Consider the following 17,826-nt stretch of genomic DNA (forward strand, 5'->3'; position numbering starts at 1 on the left):
CAGGCTGGTTAGAAAGCCTGGAAGAGCTCAGAAATCAGACCCTACAGGGCATTAGTCCAGAGAGCATGGAGACCAGGAGATACAGATCTGTGAGTGAGCCGCCTCCTCCACGGGGAGCTCTCTGTTCTGCTGATCTCCCATCTGGACGACCCACCTCTTCTTGTCTATTCCCTCCTGTGAGGCAGTTTTGAAATAGTGGGTAAGGTTTAGGGGTGTGGACTGGGGGCATGTTCTTTGGAAGAAGAACTTTGCCCGATTTGAAATACATTTACTAGCGGGGAAGTCCCTTGCCATCTCTCCTTTCCTTCCTTCCTCCTACAAGCATTTGTTAAGCACCTACCACGTTCCAGGAGCTGTGCTCAGTTCTGGGGATGCTGGTGACAAAGCCCCTGACCCCCAGGGATCACCATCTAGAGTTTTCAGACTTAAATGTGTGGGCCTGTCAAAAAGCTATTCTGACCCATAGGTCTGTGGTAGGGATGGACGGTTTGCATTTCTAGCAAGTTCCCAGGAGATGCTGCTGCTGCTGGTCCAGGGATCATGCTTTGAGAAGCACCAGTCTAGAACATCCAAATCTAGACCTTCTGAGTCTAAAACTTAGAACTGGAGACTCGTGGATCTCCAAGTGTGCTCTCCAAATCAGTAGCATCAGTACCATTTTGTTAGAAAGAAATTCCAGGGCCTTATCCCACACCAACTGAACCAGAAGCTCTGAGGACACATGCCACCAATCTGTGCTTGAATGAGTTCTCAGGTGATTCAGATACAGGCTAAAATTTGAGAACCATCTGCCCAGAGCTGCACTGTCTGATATGGTAGCCCCTAGCCACATGTGGTTATTTAAATTAAAATTAATTAAAATTAAATTTAAAATTAAATTCCTTGGTCACAGTAGCCACACGTCAAGGGTTCAATAGCTACATGTGGCTAGTGCCTTTCTTACTGGGCGGTGCAAATATAGATGGTTTCCGTCACTGTAGAAAGTTCTATTGGACAGTGCTGGGAGCAAGTACTTTAGGAGGTGATTATAATACCTCCATGATTGAGGGGAGCACAAGGGCTTCTCACCCAGACAAGAGAGGGGCAGGAAGGCTTCCCTGAAGAGGCTTGGGTCTTGAAGAATGAGTAGGAGAGAGCTAGGAATCGGAGGTGGGGAGCCCAAAAGGTTGGTGCTGCCCTCGGGAGCTGCCCGGGCGTCTGTGTGTCTGGACCTTGTTGGGGGCAGGTTGAGAAGGGAGAGACGAGGCCGAAGGAAAAGCAGGTCGTTTCTTGCAGTTTAATGACTTTAGCATTAATTCTAAGGAAATGTGGAGCCATGGAAGAATTTTAAGAGAGCAACCTTCAGTTTTTACAAATTCAAGTGAAACTCAGATAGCATAAAATTAACCGTTTTAGAGTGTACAATTCAGTAGTGTTTAGTATCGTCACATGTTGTGCAACCATTGCTGTTGTCAAGTTCCAAAACATATTCATCACCCCAGAAGAAACCAGGCAGTCACCCCCCATCCCATTTTCCTCCAGCATGTTATTTGATTTTAAAAGATCCCCCTAACATCTGTAGGGCCGGGGGTGGGGAGAGGGGCAAGTGCTAATAAGACTCATGTCCATTGAGCCAAAAATTAGAAATGAGAGAAGCCGGGAACAAAACCCCCAGGCCTCAAAGAAAGCCAGGTGTGCCAGTTTCAATGTATTGTGTCCCGCAACTGCCATTATCTTTGTGGTCTTGTGGGACAGACGTTTTGGTGCTGGTTAGATTTGCTTGCAATGTGCCCCACCCAGCTGTGGGTGGTGACTCTGGTGGGATACTCCCATGGAGGTGTCACCCTACCCATTCAGGGTGGGCCTTGATCAGTGGAGCCATATAGAACATGCTGACTCAAAGAGACAGAACGGAGTGCAGCTATGAGTGACGTTTTTTAAGAGGAGCAAGCTTGCTAGAGAGGAACATCCCGGGAGAAAGCCATTTTGAAACCAGAACTTTGGAGCAGACGCCAGCCATGTGCCTTCCCAGCTAAGAGAGGTTTTCCGGACGCCATTGGCCATCTCCAGTGAAGGTACCCGATTACTGATGTGTTACCTTGGATGTTTTGTGGCCTTAAGACTGTAACTGTGTAGTGAAATAAGCCCCCATTTTGTAAAAGCCTATCCATCTCTGGTGTTTTGCATTCTGCAGCATTAGCAAACTAGAACACCAGGGATGAAAGATACACTAGTACTCTTTATTCCAACCACCTGTGTGGCCAGGTGAGGAAAAGGAGGCCTGGGAGGGTGCAGGGCCTACCCCAGCCAGCCAGCGGGTGAGGGAGCCACACAGTCTGACCTCGACACCCTGTGACACCCGAGCTCCACTGTCTGGAAACTCCTGTCTAGCTTCTTTGGACCACATGGTCACAAGGAGAGTGTCTTTAGCCCCTGCGACAGTCCGGATCTATCGACATCTGTGGGAGACAGAGTTGCGTGGTGGAAAGAGCTAGTGGCTTTGGAGGCCCAGTGGGGCTTGAATCTTGACTCAGCTTGGGAGGAAGAGCTGATCCTGGTTTGTGAGGTGGGGGTGATAGACCCCCTTGCTGGAGGCTGCGAGAATCAACCCCGATCTTGCACAGGAAGCACCCAGCCTTGGGCTTGGCCTCCACCAGCCCCTCAAAGGGTCTATTTCTTCATTGCTAAAGGAAACAAACTAAGTGTGCTCTTAGAAGAGAACTGGAAAGGGCTTGGAAAACACTATGAAGATCCTCCTCAAATATGTGGGCACCTTACAATACCATGTGGATAACTTTAAAACTGTTCTGGATTTCTGTCTTTGGGAATTTTGCTCTGAAGCTGGACTTCAGTTGCTCCTCGTTTTTGGGCAGGGCCTTGCCGCCATCCTTGTAGCTTGATGTGGTATCTCTGGGGCCCAGGGCTTGAATTTGTGGTGGGGCTGGTGGGGTGGAGGTTGGATGTCAGTCCCTTTTTTTCCCCCCAGGAGAGTCTGAAAGCAAACTTTGCCTAAGGGTAAACATTTCCCCTTCCTCATTGTCCAAACAAGTTTCCTGTCAACCACAAGGCCTCCTTCTTCCTCTCTGCTGGGAACCCTGCTGGGGGCTCTGGGAAGCGAGGCAGAGCCCTGCAGGGAGCTGGGCAAGGGCCAGGCACTGTGGGAGGGGTGTGTGGCAAGGGTGGGGGGCTCAGGTGAAAGGGGCTTGTGGTCCCTCTGGACCACCTGCCCCTCCTCACCCAGGTTCCTCAACAGTGGGATGTCTCAACATCCAGCAGGAGGCCAGTCTTGAGAGCAGATGAAAGAGAGAAGACAATCAATGTTTTCGCAACAGAGCAGGACAAACAGTACCCGGACTCCTGCTTCTTTCTGCCCGCAGCCAACCTGCTGCGTCAGGCCGCGTGCTGCCTTCCCCTGTTCCCGAGGCCCCTGGGCCCCCCTCCTTGTCTTCTCTTTCCTTTCCTGGCCAAGCCACCCAGCTCAGCTGATGGGATGAGGCAGCGTCTCTTGGAGTCATCTTTTCACCCCGTCTCTGAGTGTGGATGCTCCACTTGGCTTGCCTGGGTCCTGCGCGGATGAGAGACACTGAACTGGGAAGGCGGGTCGGGGAGGAGGGAGACAAAGCAGAGCAGCCCAGCCATTTCCCAAAGAAATGGGGCATGGAGAGGACCCCACCGCTGACCCCCAGCCCACAGCCCGGGCAGGGGAGGCCTGGCTCGGAGCAGCCTCCCCCTTCCCCGGTCCAGATCCATTTCGTACCCGGGACAGAACCTGCACCTTGTTTTTCCCCTAACTGACTGCTCCACTGTCTGGAAAATCTTTTCTTGTTTTATTTGAAGAGCAGAACTGTTCCTTCCTCTCCCCTGGTGATGAGGAAACATTCTGTTGAATTTGGCCTCCGAGGCTTCGGGGGGACCATAGCTGTTTATGGTTTTATGCTATCATGTTGTTGCATAACCTTTCCCTAGGAAGTGGCCTCTGCATCCTGGGCCTTCCATCCCATTTGGGGAAGAGGTGCTGCTGGGTGAGGGCACGAGGGACGGGGACGTGGGCACGGCCAGCTGACGGGGCCCCAGCAGAAGGCGAGTCGGGGCTCCTGCCTGACCTTTGGCAAAAGCCCCCGTCACCCACACTCAGGGCCACCCCAGGCCAGCCAGAATCCTAGGTCCTTTCTAGAGAGCCAGTAATGCTATGGACGCCCTTGGCAGGGGCACAGATTTATATTTAGAGACGAAGCCTGCTGCTTTCGAAGATTACAGATCAGGCGTGCCCTTCTGCCCCAAGTAAGAAATTCGAATGCCTTTGTAGGTCAGGCAGGTAACATAAATAAACTAATGTTTGTTTTTGTAAATGGTGGGGAGTGCTAGGAATTCAGTCAACTGGAGGGGGGCCCTCTCTATTGACATTCACTAATAGTTTAAGAAAAAAAAAACAACTATGCCTGCCAAATCAAACCATCAAAGGGCTGATTTCAGTGTGTGAGCTGCCAGGTTGTGAGTTATGCTATTTTCTACCTGTTATGTTGGTTTTGTCTTGTTTTATTCAGTTGTTTGTGTGTTTATTTTAATTTTTATTGCATTTGTTGGGTACTTTCCCAGGCAGGCACTGAATGCCAAAGAACTTTGCTTAGAACTTTATATACCTTATCTTATGTAACTCTTCCCACAACCCTTTGAGAGGAGTACAGTCACGGTTGAGACTAATGGAGGTTGAGAATTCTGCCCACTGCCACGTGGTTAGGAGTGAGGGTTGGGGGCACTGGAATTAGAACTCGGATCTGTCTGGCACCAAAGGCCTCCTCCTACTTATCCTGCTAATATTTCTTGATGTTGGTTCTCAGACCAATGGCTTCAGAATCACTTAGAAGCAGAGCCCACCCCCCAACTTCTGAAATCAGAATTTCTAGGGGTGGAACCCAGGAATCCAAACTTTAAATCAGTTTTCTTGGTGCTTCGACTGCACCGAGAAGTTTGCGAACCTCCTTAGTAGCTTCCCTGCCTTTCTGACTCAGTGGAATGTAGCGGTGGGCTCCTGCCCCAGAAGGACTGCTATTCCTAAGCGTGAGTTGTCCTCAGCTTGCCTGAATTTGATGCATCACGAATACCACTTCGCTTCCATGGCCAGGGAAGAACAAGTAAGCGAATTCATGAATCACGGTTCTGTTTATAATTTGTTTGCTGAGGCTAAATATTTATTGCTTTAAGGAAGAGATTCTGCCTTAACTGGAGTCATAACTGTCTGCAAGGGCATTGAAATGCATTCCCCTGGTCATGCACGGGCACTCCTCGGCAGGGAGCCAAATGCAGCCCACGCTTCTGATGTGCCGGGCGCTGATCGAAGCTCTGAGGTCCACCTGAACCAACAAATAGCTTTTGATATTGAAAAGTGCATGGAAATTTAATGTATGGATTTCTCTGTTATTCTTACTGTAAATCATAGGGTCACATTTATGATTTTATGGCATTAAGGTAAAAGGCAGCAATATAAAGCCTGAGATTAAAAAGTATGTAAGTCACATTTAGTTTTGAACTGCATTGCGTCCTCCTCCCAATATTATCCTTTCCTTCTTTTCTCCTGGAATAGTCACTCTCCACATTAAATCACTGGGAGAGCTTTAAAAGATATCGGTGTCCCAGCCAATTAAATCACCGTCTCTGGGGAGGGGTTCCTGGCATGGGCGTTTTCTAAATGCTCCCCTAAGTGATTCTAAGATGCTTTCAGGGATGGAAACTGCTGTCCTAGAAAACTTCACTTCTTAAACTGCATCTGCCTGTAAGAGATGGAGTAATCTAGAGGAAAAGGGCTCTGGCTGTGAAGTTAGCCCTGGATTAAAATCCTGACTCTACCATTTGCTAGCTGTGTGACCTTGGGCAAATCATGTAACCTCTCGGAGCTTTAGTTTCCTCATCTGGAAAATGAGGTAATAGTGCCTAGCGCCCAAGCATGTCATAGGGATTAAATGAGATAATGCAGGGCCTCACTTAGCATTATGCTTAGGAGGTCTTAACTTGGGGCTACGTGCTCAGTAAACCACAGATGTTTTTGTTACTGTAACTGATATGTTTAACTAGGAGTAAGTTTCCCTTCGTAGGGGCAGGTATCACTGAAGAGAAAGGGAAACAAGGGGCAGCTCTCCTGGGTGCAGATAGACCACAAGGAGCATGGGTAGATAGGAGCACATGCATCTGATAATTGGACTCATGGATAATGCCAGTTGGATTTTTAAAGTTCTGTGTATCCTTAGCAGGGCCAGTGAGAGACTGGGATTTGGAGAAAGATGATATTCATGTTGTGGGTGCTTTTTTTTTTTACAGTTGCTTGCCCATATGGTGGACTCTTTTTGAGATAAATTCCTTCCGAGTCCGAGGTCTGGGGGCCTGTGATCATTTGCATGGCTGGAGTATAGAATTTTATCTTTTTGTTAAAGCTAGAAGCCTAGATTCAGCCAGAACTATCTGAGCAGTCTTGGCTACATAAAGAGAGATCGCCCCTTAAGCGAGGGCTCCAAGGAGCTTCTCTCCATCAGTCCTTCTCTCTCATTCTTTTAATTCCTGAATTTCTGCCCATGGATTGTCCATTTTATTGTCACGTACATGTTCTATAACTGGCTGACTTCCTCCTAACCCCTCCAGTTTGGAGCCCTCTGCTGAAATAGGGCAAACACATTTAAGTATTTTTCTCTGAAAAATGTGTGAAGAAAGTCAATCAAATGCAAACAGCAGCACAAAAGTTTGTGTAAACAAGCAGAATCCTTACTGGTGAGGACCAATCAGCAAATTTATTAATTATGGGCCAGTTGACTCTTCTGGAAACATCCTGTGTGTTGTCTCTGGTGCCCGTGGCCTTCCACAGTGCCAGCTCTCCGCTTCTGCCTTCTGGTCGACCAGCAGAGCTAATGGCTTGTTCCTATGAACCAAACGAAGTCGTCATCCTTCCTTAGCATTTGTCCTCAAAGGATAAGCAAGCCTGTTTGAATTTTGTACACTCCAGGCATGCAGATAAACAGGCTCCATATTTTCTTCCACCCGTACCTCAAGCTTCCATGCAAATAGCCCCGGCAGGAGTGCATTTGTGGAGGCTTCCTCCCTGCTCTTTGGACTTAAGCCGAAGCATAAGTCATGCATTCCAGAGCCACGTGGAAATACGTTTTATGTTTGCTGCAGCTCTGCATTCTTCATTCCATGTGTATGAATAATTGGGAGTGGACTCTATGTATTTATGGGAGAAATGGCTCTCAGTGAGGTTGGATGTATTTGCAAAATGTCGGGCAAGATCAAAAGGCTTCTTGCTCAGCCGGCACGAACTCCAATTGGTTCAACATAAACAGTCTATAGGACATGAGTTGTTTTGTGTTTTGTTGCTTAACACTTGAGGGGGAGGTCTCCAAAAGTGGTTATGAGAAAGTCCTGAGAATGTCAAGCATTTCCGGTGTGGGTGCTCGGCCAGGGACATCAAAGGTTCCTTGTAATTCCTTTTGTTATTTACACCAGTCAAACATAGGGAACTTGCGTGGACACGGTATGTGTGAGCTCCATAGAGTGATTGCCTTGGGAGGGCTTTTACACGCTAACTTTGTGGAATTCTTGGCCAGGATGAGGGTGGGGGAGCGTGTGTGGGTGGGGGAGATGGTCACGGTTAATTCAATGCAACGTTTATTCAGGATGTTTCCATAAAACATGACCTCATCTCTTCCAACCCGCTGGTCATCGTTACACTGGCAGTCACTTTTGACTCAGTGGTTACAAAAATAATTCCTTTAATTATCAAAAGTCAAGTTCCTGGAGTGTACCTCTGCTCTTACCCTCCCCCCCCCAGAGGCAAGAGGTCAAGCTATTAATGACATTGTCTCCACAACATCAAAACATCTCAGTGATTCAAGGAAAGGCAAAGCAAAACAAAATACAACAATAAAATCTATGCCAGACTTGTTGTTGGGCAGATCACATAGCCGGGGAAGTTTCCGAATATCTCTCCGTTCAAATAGTTGTATGTTTTCAGTTATGTTATGATCAGTAGGAAGACAGTTATATTATGATCAGTAGGAGGACAAATTCGTTTGTTCAACACGTATTTGTTAAGCACCTGCTGTGTCTCAGGTGCTATTAGAGTGAAGGAAACTGAGGAAATTCCTGCTTTCCTGGTGTGGAGACACACTTAAATAAGCAAGTCGTTAACAAGTTAATTTCAAGTGGTGAATGTGAAACGAAGAAATTATGGTGATGTGAGTCAATATTCAGTATGACTGAGGCAACTGTTTACATATTTTAAGTCCAGGAAAATGAAAGTATTTATTGAAAAATCAGCTAGTTGGGTAAAAATAGCTGATTACTAAGAGAAGTCATTCCTTTATTGAAATTACTGGAAGCCTGGGGAGAGGGCTGAGCTCCCGGAGACCCTCTCTTAGCTGAAAAGAAGTGCCGATAATATGAACCAAATGTTTGATGAACCAAATGCCTCCCTCCTCTGGCAGGGGGAAGCCCAGCCAAGCAGACCACCTGGGAAGCAGGGCACCGGGTCCCGGCTCTGGCTTACTGGCCCGGCAGAGTCCCCGTGAATGTCACCAGCTCTGCCTTGTTAAGGTACGAGACCCAAACTATCTTGAGACTTCGGAGTTTCAGGTGAGAAAAATCGTGGATGCACAGGTGGCCAGAGACCTCAGAAAGTGCCCCCCACCATGTGCCTTTGTGGGGAGGGCTGGCTGGAGGGAGAGGGACAGCAGCAAGGAAAATAGCCTTGGGGAGCCCTGGGGATTGCTGGCCCAGAGGGTTCCCTGGGGAAAAGATGTTCAGAGGGAGGAAACGAGAAGGAAGAGATGTCAAATCAAAAGGAAACCAGGTGTTCCCAGATGGAATCAAAACTCTGATTGTAGCAGCATAGATTTGCTGGTAGCCAAATAATTTGCCTTTTAGGCAGTTAACAAGGGGGACTCCGTGCAGAACCTGCTGCTTGTTCACATGCTCAGAGTTTTGGGTCTGGTTAAAGCCTAATCTCCTAGTTCCAGAGGTTCTTCACCATTAGCCAGAGATGGGTTCTGACATAAAGAACACAGCCTGGGGGGGCAAAGCAAGCTTCACGGGCATCTGCCAGCACCTCCAGGCTGAGGGGCAGAAAGAGGAGAGTGTGGAGCACTGGGGAAGGAAAGGGTGGACGGCTCTGATGGCCAAAGTAGGGGGAGGGTCAGCATCATCCCTGTCAGCCTGTGGGGCCCCAGGATGTCTGGGTCAGCCCTGTACAATCAGGAGAGGCAGCATGCTGTCAGCGGGGGCCAGCAGGTGTGACAACAGCTCTGCCTGGAGTCTGTGGTGTCAGGCCGGGAAGAGGGCCAGGAGGGCAGCTTTGTAGAGGGCTGACTTGATGTAGTCCGAGAGCTCTTCAGGAGGGGCCAAGCTTCCTTGGGCTGGGTTGCACATGCACACATAACTTGGCAGTCTCTCCAGTTGCGTCTCCAAACACCAAGCACATGCTTCTCATTTGAGAACACACCTGCACCTGCAGTCAGCTCCTGCCCCACAGTAAGATTGCATCAGCTCGTCAAGAACTCAGAGCTCAGAGGTGGCACCTGACTTAGGGACCCAAGGAAGCAAGTTTTGACCCAAAGTAACATATGCTTGAGGCCCCACAGGGAGAATTTCACCAAGACTGTATCAGTATACCTGTGCAGCCCCTCTTAGAGTATTTTTTGGTGTTAAATTAGTCTGTGTGGAAGCAGGGAAGTTTTGTCCTAATAGAATTCACCCTCTTGCTATTTCCCTATGTGAAGTCACATAAGGAAAACTTGGGTGGAGCTTTCTCCCTGCCTGAACAGCTGCCGTGTTTCTAGTGCCTCTTTCCATAAGTCCCTCGGGGACTTGTTGTTGACAGAAGAAAGACATTATGATCCCTAATCAAGAAACTGACATTCCTACGTCATGTTCTTGGGAGCCCAGCCAGACGGTTCAGCTCCAAGCTACTTATCCCCGATTCCAGCACGTTATCCCTTGGAGGGATAGAAAGCTTCTTCCAGATCAGAGATAACTCCATTAAGCCACTCAGAGCCAGAGCCAGGGTCCCTTAAACCTTTATTCCAGTGGCCCCAAGGGATCATGGGCATCGGGGAGTAGTCAAGCTGATGTAAATATCAGGAATACAGAAAAGCAAGGTGTCTGAGTGTGTGTGGGGAGATCCACACGAAGCCCCACCCTTTCAGAGATAGCCACTGTCAATATTTTGGTGTACCCCTGGGTGATGCAATAAGATTAAAAAATGGTCTTGCCCATGACCCCAAAGCCCGACGGCAGTTACAGAATGGGGAGAGCTCATTTATTCCACGAATATTTATTGTTGGGTCCAACTCTGGGTCGAGCCTTGTTCCAGGGTCTGGGGATGGAGTTATGAGGAAATCAGACTCAAAGCCCCCACTATGGAGGAGGCCACTTACCTTCAGGAGGACAGAATTTTGGCAGCTGTTGGGGAAGAGGTCTGGTGGTTTTAACCTAAAAGTAATGCAACGTTTCTCAGCCTCGGTGCTGTTGACATTTTGGACTGGGTCATTTTTTGTTTGGGGCAGGGTGGGGCTGTCCTGTGCATCATAGGCTGTTTAGCAGATTCCCTGGCCTCTTCCCACTAGATGCGACTAGCAATCGCACCGGCCCCAAGCATGACAACCAGAAATGTATCCAGATACCACAAACATCCCCTGGGGTTGAGAAGTCCAGTTTTAATATAAATTCTATTAGCCAAATACAAGAAGGGGACGGGCCTGCTCTGTGTCTGAGCTGGAAGGCCCCATCTCTGCCCCGAGCAGAGGACCACTCTTTTGGAGATGAGCTAGGACACATCTAAGGTGACCAGAATGCTCTAGAGGACTGGAAACGATCTCATTTGAAAAGCAGCTAAAGGTGCTGGGCAGCCAGGGGAGCAAGTCTTGCCCTTCAGCTCTCTGGGGGGCAGGCAGTCATGTGGAGGGGATTTGGCCAGTTCTGTACTGTCTCGAGGCACAGAACAGGCCCCGGAAGGAGAAGCTACAGTAGATGAAGCTTAGGTCTGGGCAGGACCCAGTCTCACTCCTCCTTCAAAGTGGCTTCTTCCTGCCTCTGGCAGTGGGCAGGAGGTTGGACTCACCTTCTCCCACTCTAGCCCCTCTCTCCACTCTGCAGCGGACGGGCATGTTTTGCTGGCGAGCACTCCTGCCCCACTGGGACCCCCATTCTCCCTGAGAACAGTGCTGTTTGGGGCCCTGCTGGCCTCAAGGAGGAACCTGAGCGGGGCCGGGAGAAGCCGGTAAGCGAGGTGTGGACGCAGGCCAGCCCCTCAGATCTCCGTGGCGAAGCTAAGCCCAGGCTGGAATGGGGAAAGAGCTTTACTGAGCTTGGGGGGGGAGCTTGGGGAGACCCAGAGGGGATTCCCATGCAGGAAGAAATTTACAACCAAATGCAGAAAGAAACTTACAACTAAATGCTAAAAAAAAGAACTGCTGCTCACTTCCCGGGGACTGTTTCCACTTGTCCACTGTCTGGAGGAAGTTGTGCTCTCCCCTCCCTCACTCCTAAGAGACAGGGACAAAGAGCCTCCCCCCTGCCCATGCCCAAGTGCCCCCAACCCTCACCCCTCTCACTTCTGTCTTCACATCGGATTTGCCTTTTCCCATATGGACAGTCAAATGCCCCCAGCTTTTGGGGAACACCCTCTCTCCCCAGCCCCTCCCTCTACTCAGGACAGCCCAGCAAAGCGCCTCCACTCCTATCAGCCTGTGTCCCGAGGTCCGGGGTTTGGGGGGAGACCCCTGGGGCCCTTGTGCTCTGCGGGCAGCACACTTTGGGGTCCAGTGGGCAGGGCACAGCTGCAGCCTCCCTGCCCCTGCCCAGGCTCTGCTGCTTACTCCTTGGGTGAGAGCAAATGTGTGCACATCCCACGAACAGCCCTCAGCCCTGGGCTGGCGGAAGCCACACAAAGAAAAGAGAAAATACTTTCATCTGGGCAACAGAACCTGCAAGGATGTCATTCTGCCCACTCAGGGGACAGCCCGGCAGGTCGCTGGGCAGAGCGACCTCAACCCTCGTCTTTCGTGGGGAGGCTCTTGGCCTCACCTTCTCCTAACCACGAGACCCGTCCACGTGGGGTTTCCTCCCTTCGGAGGCCACGGCCACCTGCTCCGGCAGGCCCAGCAGCCACCATGCCAGGTCCCGCGGTACCTTTAGGGGCTAGTGAGAATGATTTAATTTCTTTAAAAATCAGAAGAAAATAAAAATGGACTTTCGGGTGGAAGAAAATCGTTTAATACATAATTTTTGTTTCTTTGTCTTCATCCCAACACAGTCATCAAAAGTAAATTTTAATATGCACATGTATTTTTTTTTTTTTATGGAGGAGGAGACCCACGAAAGTCCCACAAAAGATCAGGCCTCCATCCCAAGCCTCACAACGAACTGTGGAAACTTGGAAGTTGCTGATGTATTTTTGTTTTTGTTTTTGTCTCTCTCTCCAAGATTTCAAGGACTCCCAGGACCAGTTTCTTGGGCAGGGTTGTTTGAGGTTTGGAGCAGCTGAGCTTCCTTCCCCAAATGTGTGCCCAGCCCGGGGCCCAGCCCTGCCTCTTGCAGAGCTGCTCTCCCGGGCTTGGCTTCCCCTCTACACGAGGAAGAACTTTCTGACAGGCTGAGCTGGCCAGCGCTCGGCAAGAAGTTTTCTTTGTGCCCCTGGTGGACTAGGTGCCTCTGAAGTTCCTTCCAGACTCTGGACTTGAGGATCCTGTGAGCATGAGGTGCAGTGCTATATAATTAGGATGCTAGAGGGGGGGAAACACACACACACACATAATATGGGGGAAGAAAGCACACCACACAATCCAAAATCTAATGCAGATCCTGTCTTTGTTGCTCACTGATTTGACCCTTCTGTGACACTCAGCGCCTTGCTGGAGGGTGCAATTTAGAAAGGGCGCAAACAAACAGCCCGGAGCCTCTGCAGCTCTCTCAGATGGTGCTGCAGTCCTCGCCGCATGATTTGCTGTGGGAACCTTGGGCTTTGGACAGGTTCTGGACTGTTCTGTACCCTGCAAGTGCTCAGCCCGCACCCCTCGACTCTCATTCATGGGGGAGGCCAGCTCTGGAGCATGATATCTGGAGATAAGCCACCAGCTATGTGGACTGTGAAAGTTGAAGGCAAATCAGAAACACTCCGTCCTGTAATCAGCAGGGAGAGTCTACCTGAGGTGGGGAAGAGGAGCAGCTCAGCGGGCGGGTCCCTTCTGCAGCCTCCGTCTTGGAGGCCGGAGACCCCCTCCCCAGGTCCCAGGGTGGGACAAGTGGGGAGGTAAGGCCCTGGAGGTGAGCCTGAAGTTCGCTCTGTGCTCAGCCCTCAGGTTTTTCCTGGCAAAGTCTAGCCTCACGTTGACGCTGCCCTCCAGGCCCTCAAATCACCAGCTCTGTCGAAAGGGCAGCCCCTCTGTTCTCGCTGAGCAGTTTTCCCTGATACCAGTACGGTAGGCCAGAGGGGTCTGTGTTATGCCATTGGGTAAGACTGAACCACATATTTAAAAAAAATTAAAATTACATTCACAAAATACACCAAAACATTAACAACAGTTGCCTTTGGGTGATGGGACTGTTTTTTGTGTGTATGTTTTTAAATATTTTTGTATGTTCTAATTTTTTCTACAATAAACATACATTATTTTGTATTGAGGAAAAAGAACTTTAAAGAAAGGGGGTAGAATGTTTCATGGATCGTGGCATTCTCAACAAACACGATTTACTATGCAGAGACCCAGAGAATGAGAAACGAAATGAACATTCTTTTGCAGGCATCTGTCACACACTGGTCCCTCTAAGTGCGTGGCTGGGGCCTCACTGGTGGCAGGTGGAACTTGTTAGATCTTAGAAAGATAGGGTAGTGGACATTCAACAAGCACTTCCTCAGTGCCAGGCCTTACCCGTGTCAAGTTGTTTTCATCCACATAACCACCCTGTGAGGCAGGCACCGTTATGATCATGCCCATTTTAGAGTTGAAAACTGAGGCAGTGGGAAACCAGACAGTTGTTAAGACGTGGCAGGGTGGGCATTAGAACCCAGGCAACGACCAGGCTGCACAGTCTGGGTGCTGACCCTCCAGGCCACTGCCTCTTGCAGGAGCAGTTACTAGGGTGGAACTGGAAGGAGAGGCAGGAGGAGACTAGGCAGGCCACATAGGAGGCTGCGGGTGCTCGGTCTGGGCAGTTTCAGGCAGGTGTTGACCACAGCACCGCCAGGGAGAGAGTCTGGGAGCAGCCGGGGCCGACATTGTCTTGTTCTTCTGGCAGTGTGCTGGACATTTTCCCCACGGTGGTGGCCCTGGCCCGGGCCAGCCTGCCCCTCGGCCGGCACTTTGATGGATTGGATGTCTCCGAGGTGCTCTTTGGTGGGTTGCAGACTGGGCACAGGGTAAGTGGGGCAGGGGGTGCCCCTCCCCTGCTCTCCAGGAGGCTGACCTGCCATCCCTCATCCAGGCATTTGCACAGATGGAACCTCCCCTCCTCTGTATTGGCCGGTTCCAACCCAGTCTAAGACACCCCAAGGGGTGACTCCTTTGAGAGGAGCCTCTCTTTCCACTCCCCTCCTCATCTTCCCCTAGTGTTGATCCAGTTTGTCAATCCAGGTTTACATTTAACTAACCTGGCTTAGGCTGGGTATACTTGGGTGCTTATTCCCTATAATGTATGAGAAACCTTTTCCACATGTATTTAATTTTATGACACAAAGGAGGTGCTTAGTCCATTTTTGCTGGAAGAGTGTCTGCCTAGTTCTGTGATTCACTTATCATGGGGGTCCCCCATTAAAACAGAAGCTTCCTGTAGGGAAGCTATTGGGATTACCACCAAATTCTCAGTGCACTTACACCATGCCTGGCACCTAGCCAGCATTCAGGAAAGCTGAATTGGATGAATGGATAAATGCAGGAAGGAAGGAAGGGAGAAATGGCCTCTGGACTGCAGGACCAGTGAGGGACGTTAGCCCCCGACACTCCTCCTGACTCTTAGGCCCAGCACACAGCCCTGCTGCCCGTTCTTGACCGAGCAAAAGCTCTGGGCTTTCAGTTCCCAGCGTCACTTCCTCGGAGGCCCTCCCCTCTTCCGTGTGCTCTGAAGTGCTCGGTGGCACTGATGGCCAGGAAATGTCAGGCCTGATGGCCTTTCCCTGTCATTTCCGTGTGTTTTCCTCTCACCCAAAGGAAGTGGAGGGGGGAGGGGGGAAGGTGCCGCAGGCCCGCGGGGGCCCCGGTGGAAGGCCCTGAGAGCGCAAGGCTCCTCAGTTAGGACCCAGACATCAAAGGGTTTATTCCTGTCTGTCCCGGGGGGTCACATGGAAGTGACTCAGTGCCCCCCCCGCGGGTGCTGACGCTGCCCTTCCCGCTCAGCCTCCCCTGCAGGACGGAGCTCCGGGCCTCGGCGGGTCATCTTCGCACCTGTAAACAGTGGCGCCATTTTTAGGGGTTGTCAGATTATGCCTGAAATGTCCTCTGAGGAAGCACCGCTGCTCCCGGAGAATATCTGCCGCTCCGGAGTGGCAGAGCACCCCCCAGCCCCTCTCCCGAGCAGCGAGGCAGGAAGATGGTTTCCGCCTCCAGGCTGGAAGTTAGCAGCCTGTGACCCTGGGGGGGTACTCAAAGACGTCAGCGGAGAGGTGCTCCTGAGTGTTATTGCCATGGCTACTAATAGAGTGACTGGGGTCACCAGGAAGGGCTCAAGGGCTCCGGTCTCTTTGACGTTGCTGTCGAAGCCGCGTCCTTCGCGCGCTCACTTCCGCTCTCAGAAGGGAGGGCCCCGCCTCGTTCCGCAAAGAGCGGAGCAGCAGCTTGCAGCTTTCCGCAGGCTCAGGAGGCCCCGTCCTCGGGGCTAAGGGTTCTGGGTCTAGTGCCCGACAGGGTCGGGCCCCGGAAACAGGTAAAGAGAAGCAGATGTAAGTCACAGCACTGTTTGGGGTTTTCCTATGATGTGTGGTAACGCAGCTGGAGTCGCTGGCGGTTTGCTCCCAGACCACACCTGCTAGCCCAGAAGGAGACAGCCACGAGGGAAGCACTTGCAGACAGCTGCCGATGGGATCTTCCGGAGATGAGTGCTGGCACCTGGGGGGCACACCCAGCCCCTCCCAGCGTTAGGTCCCGGCAGTGTTAAATGAAGACACTCAAGATGAGACTATTTGAGGGCAAATGAGTAGTTGGCCCTGAATCTGGGTTTGGTTTTCTCTGGGGAGCCCTCTTCTGTTGAAGCAAAGTAAAAGGACTCCAGAGACTAAATAGTCTTGAATTTGCAATGATTGTGGGGAAGGCCAGTAGGTAAACATATTAGTGATTTTTTATGCATGTGTACACACACCCACACCCACACACACACACACACACGCATGCATGCATGTTTAGATACATATTTTTAAATAAACACAATTTAGTTGTGTTCACCCTCGGATATGTCCTAGGTTACAGGGATTTCAATGTGGGTTGGTTTAGAAGACTGTCCCAGTTTCAAGAAGCTGAAAATAACCCCAAGAAGCTCAGTTCAAGACAATAATATGCAAATAATCTCAGCAACTGGGTTCTTCACTGTTTTGCAAAAGTAGTAACAGTGGGTTGAAGAGATGAAGCAGCCAAGAGCACGGACCCTCTAGCTGCCTCCCTAGGCCCTCTCTTGAGAGGTGTAATGGCAAAAAAGGAGCTGTGGGTCTTCACACTGGACGGTCTTCCCACCACCCCCTGCATCGGCCTTGGGATTGTCACGTCATGTCACCTATTCTTGCATCTGCTGCTCCTTCTGCTTCTGATTGTAATGGGTTTGAGCCCAGGCAGAGAGGGCAGCTACAAAGAGAGGGAGGAGAGCAGGGAAGGGCCGGGTTCACCATCAGGAACCAGGTGTCCACTCTGCATTCCCAGCTCCCACACGGAAGGGAAGTTGTAATGGCCCCACATGGTCGAGTCTTCTCTCAGCCCCAGGTTGTCATGACCAGGTCCAGAAACTGTCCACACAGGGAAGGCTTCCCTAAGGGCTGTGCATCTACCCAGGCCAGGCCAGTCTGGGCTGCTGTGGGTCATAAAATGCTTGGCACAGCCCTCGTGGCCATAGGTTAAAGCAGCTGGGTTTTAGTCTCCGAGCACCGATCACTTCTCTTAGGGAGGCCCCTAGTGGTGAGAGACGCCGTCAGGGGTGGCCGGGAAACCACTGTCGGCCTCACCCACCCCTGTTGGAGAACCAGCTGTGCTTCCCTGCTCCTGCTGGGCTTACTCTAAGCACCGGCCTCCAGGACCTAATGTGAGGAGATGCTTGCCCACTTAAAAGACAAAACAGAATAAAGCAAAGCAAGCATGCACACAGGTAAAGAAGGCACTGAGAAAGCTCAACATTTTTGCAGAAGATAATGTCATCTTTGAAATTTGCACCAAGCATCTGCAGAGGAAATATCTTCAGCTTCGATTCAGGTGTAAATTTGCCAGCCTCCTCCCTATGTTGATACAGACAAGAATGCTGTAATCAGTTCAGTCTGCTTAAGGGTGGGGGAGCATGTATATGAGTTCTCCAAAATCCATCCACGTTTCTGAGAATGAGGGTATTCCAGTTTTGCCTCCTCCTGGATTTTGGAAGTTGCCTCTGGTAACACCGAATGCCCGTTCCCAATTTCTGTTACTGAGACTCAAAATAACATCAATGATTTGAACCAGCAAACCCTGACTCCTGTCTCCTGGATGTCTGAGTGCATCAGAGATCACTTGGCAAGAGGTTTTCCAAGTCTCACGCTTCCTGCCTCCCCAAGAAGGAAATAAAACAGCCTCCTGTGGCGTGAGGCTTGGCGTTCTGCAGGGATGGAAGGAATGAGGGTTTTTGAGCGACGACTTCTTTTCCTGTTTG

General features: G+C 50.5%; 1 protein-coding gene across 9 annotated transcripts in view; it reads left to right on the top strand.

The window, feature by feature from the left end:
• The window catches only part of ARSG (arylsulfatase G), a 122,657-nt gene that overhangs the window by 96,310 nt on the left and 8,521 nt on the right, over positions 1 to 17,826 (top strand). For 5 of the 9 annotated variants that reach the window (XM_037810798.1, XM_037810797.1, XM_037810794.1 and 2 more), the window contains 2 exons: positions 8,448 to 8,595; positions 14,254 to 14,374. In XM_037810798.1, the coding sequence (XP_037666726.1) occupies positions 8,448 to 8,595; positions 14,254 to 14,374 (269 nt within the window). Of the gene's footprint in view, positions 1 to 8,447; positions 8,596 to 11,092; positions 12,274 to 12,322; positions 12,717 to 14,253; positions 14,375 to 17,826 lie in introns of those variants that run through there. The other 4 variants (XR_005212900.1, XM_037810800.1, XM_037810796.1 and 1 more) reach the window with 4 other exon arrangements.

This window comes from Choloepus didactylus, chromosome 18 (genome assembly GCF_015220235.1).
Source record: "Choloepus didactylus isolate mChoDid1 chromosome 18, mChoDid1.pri, whole genome shotgun sequence".
In the NCBI taxonomy this organism is placed as follows: domain Eukaryota; kingdom Metazoa; phylum Chordata; class Mammalia; order Pilosa; family Megalonychidae; genus Choloepus; species Choloepus didactylus.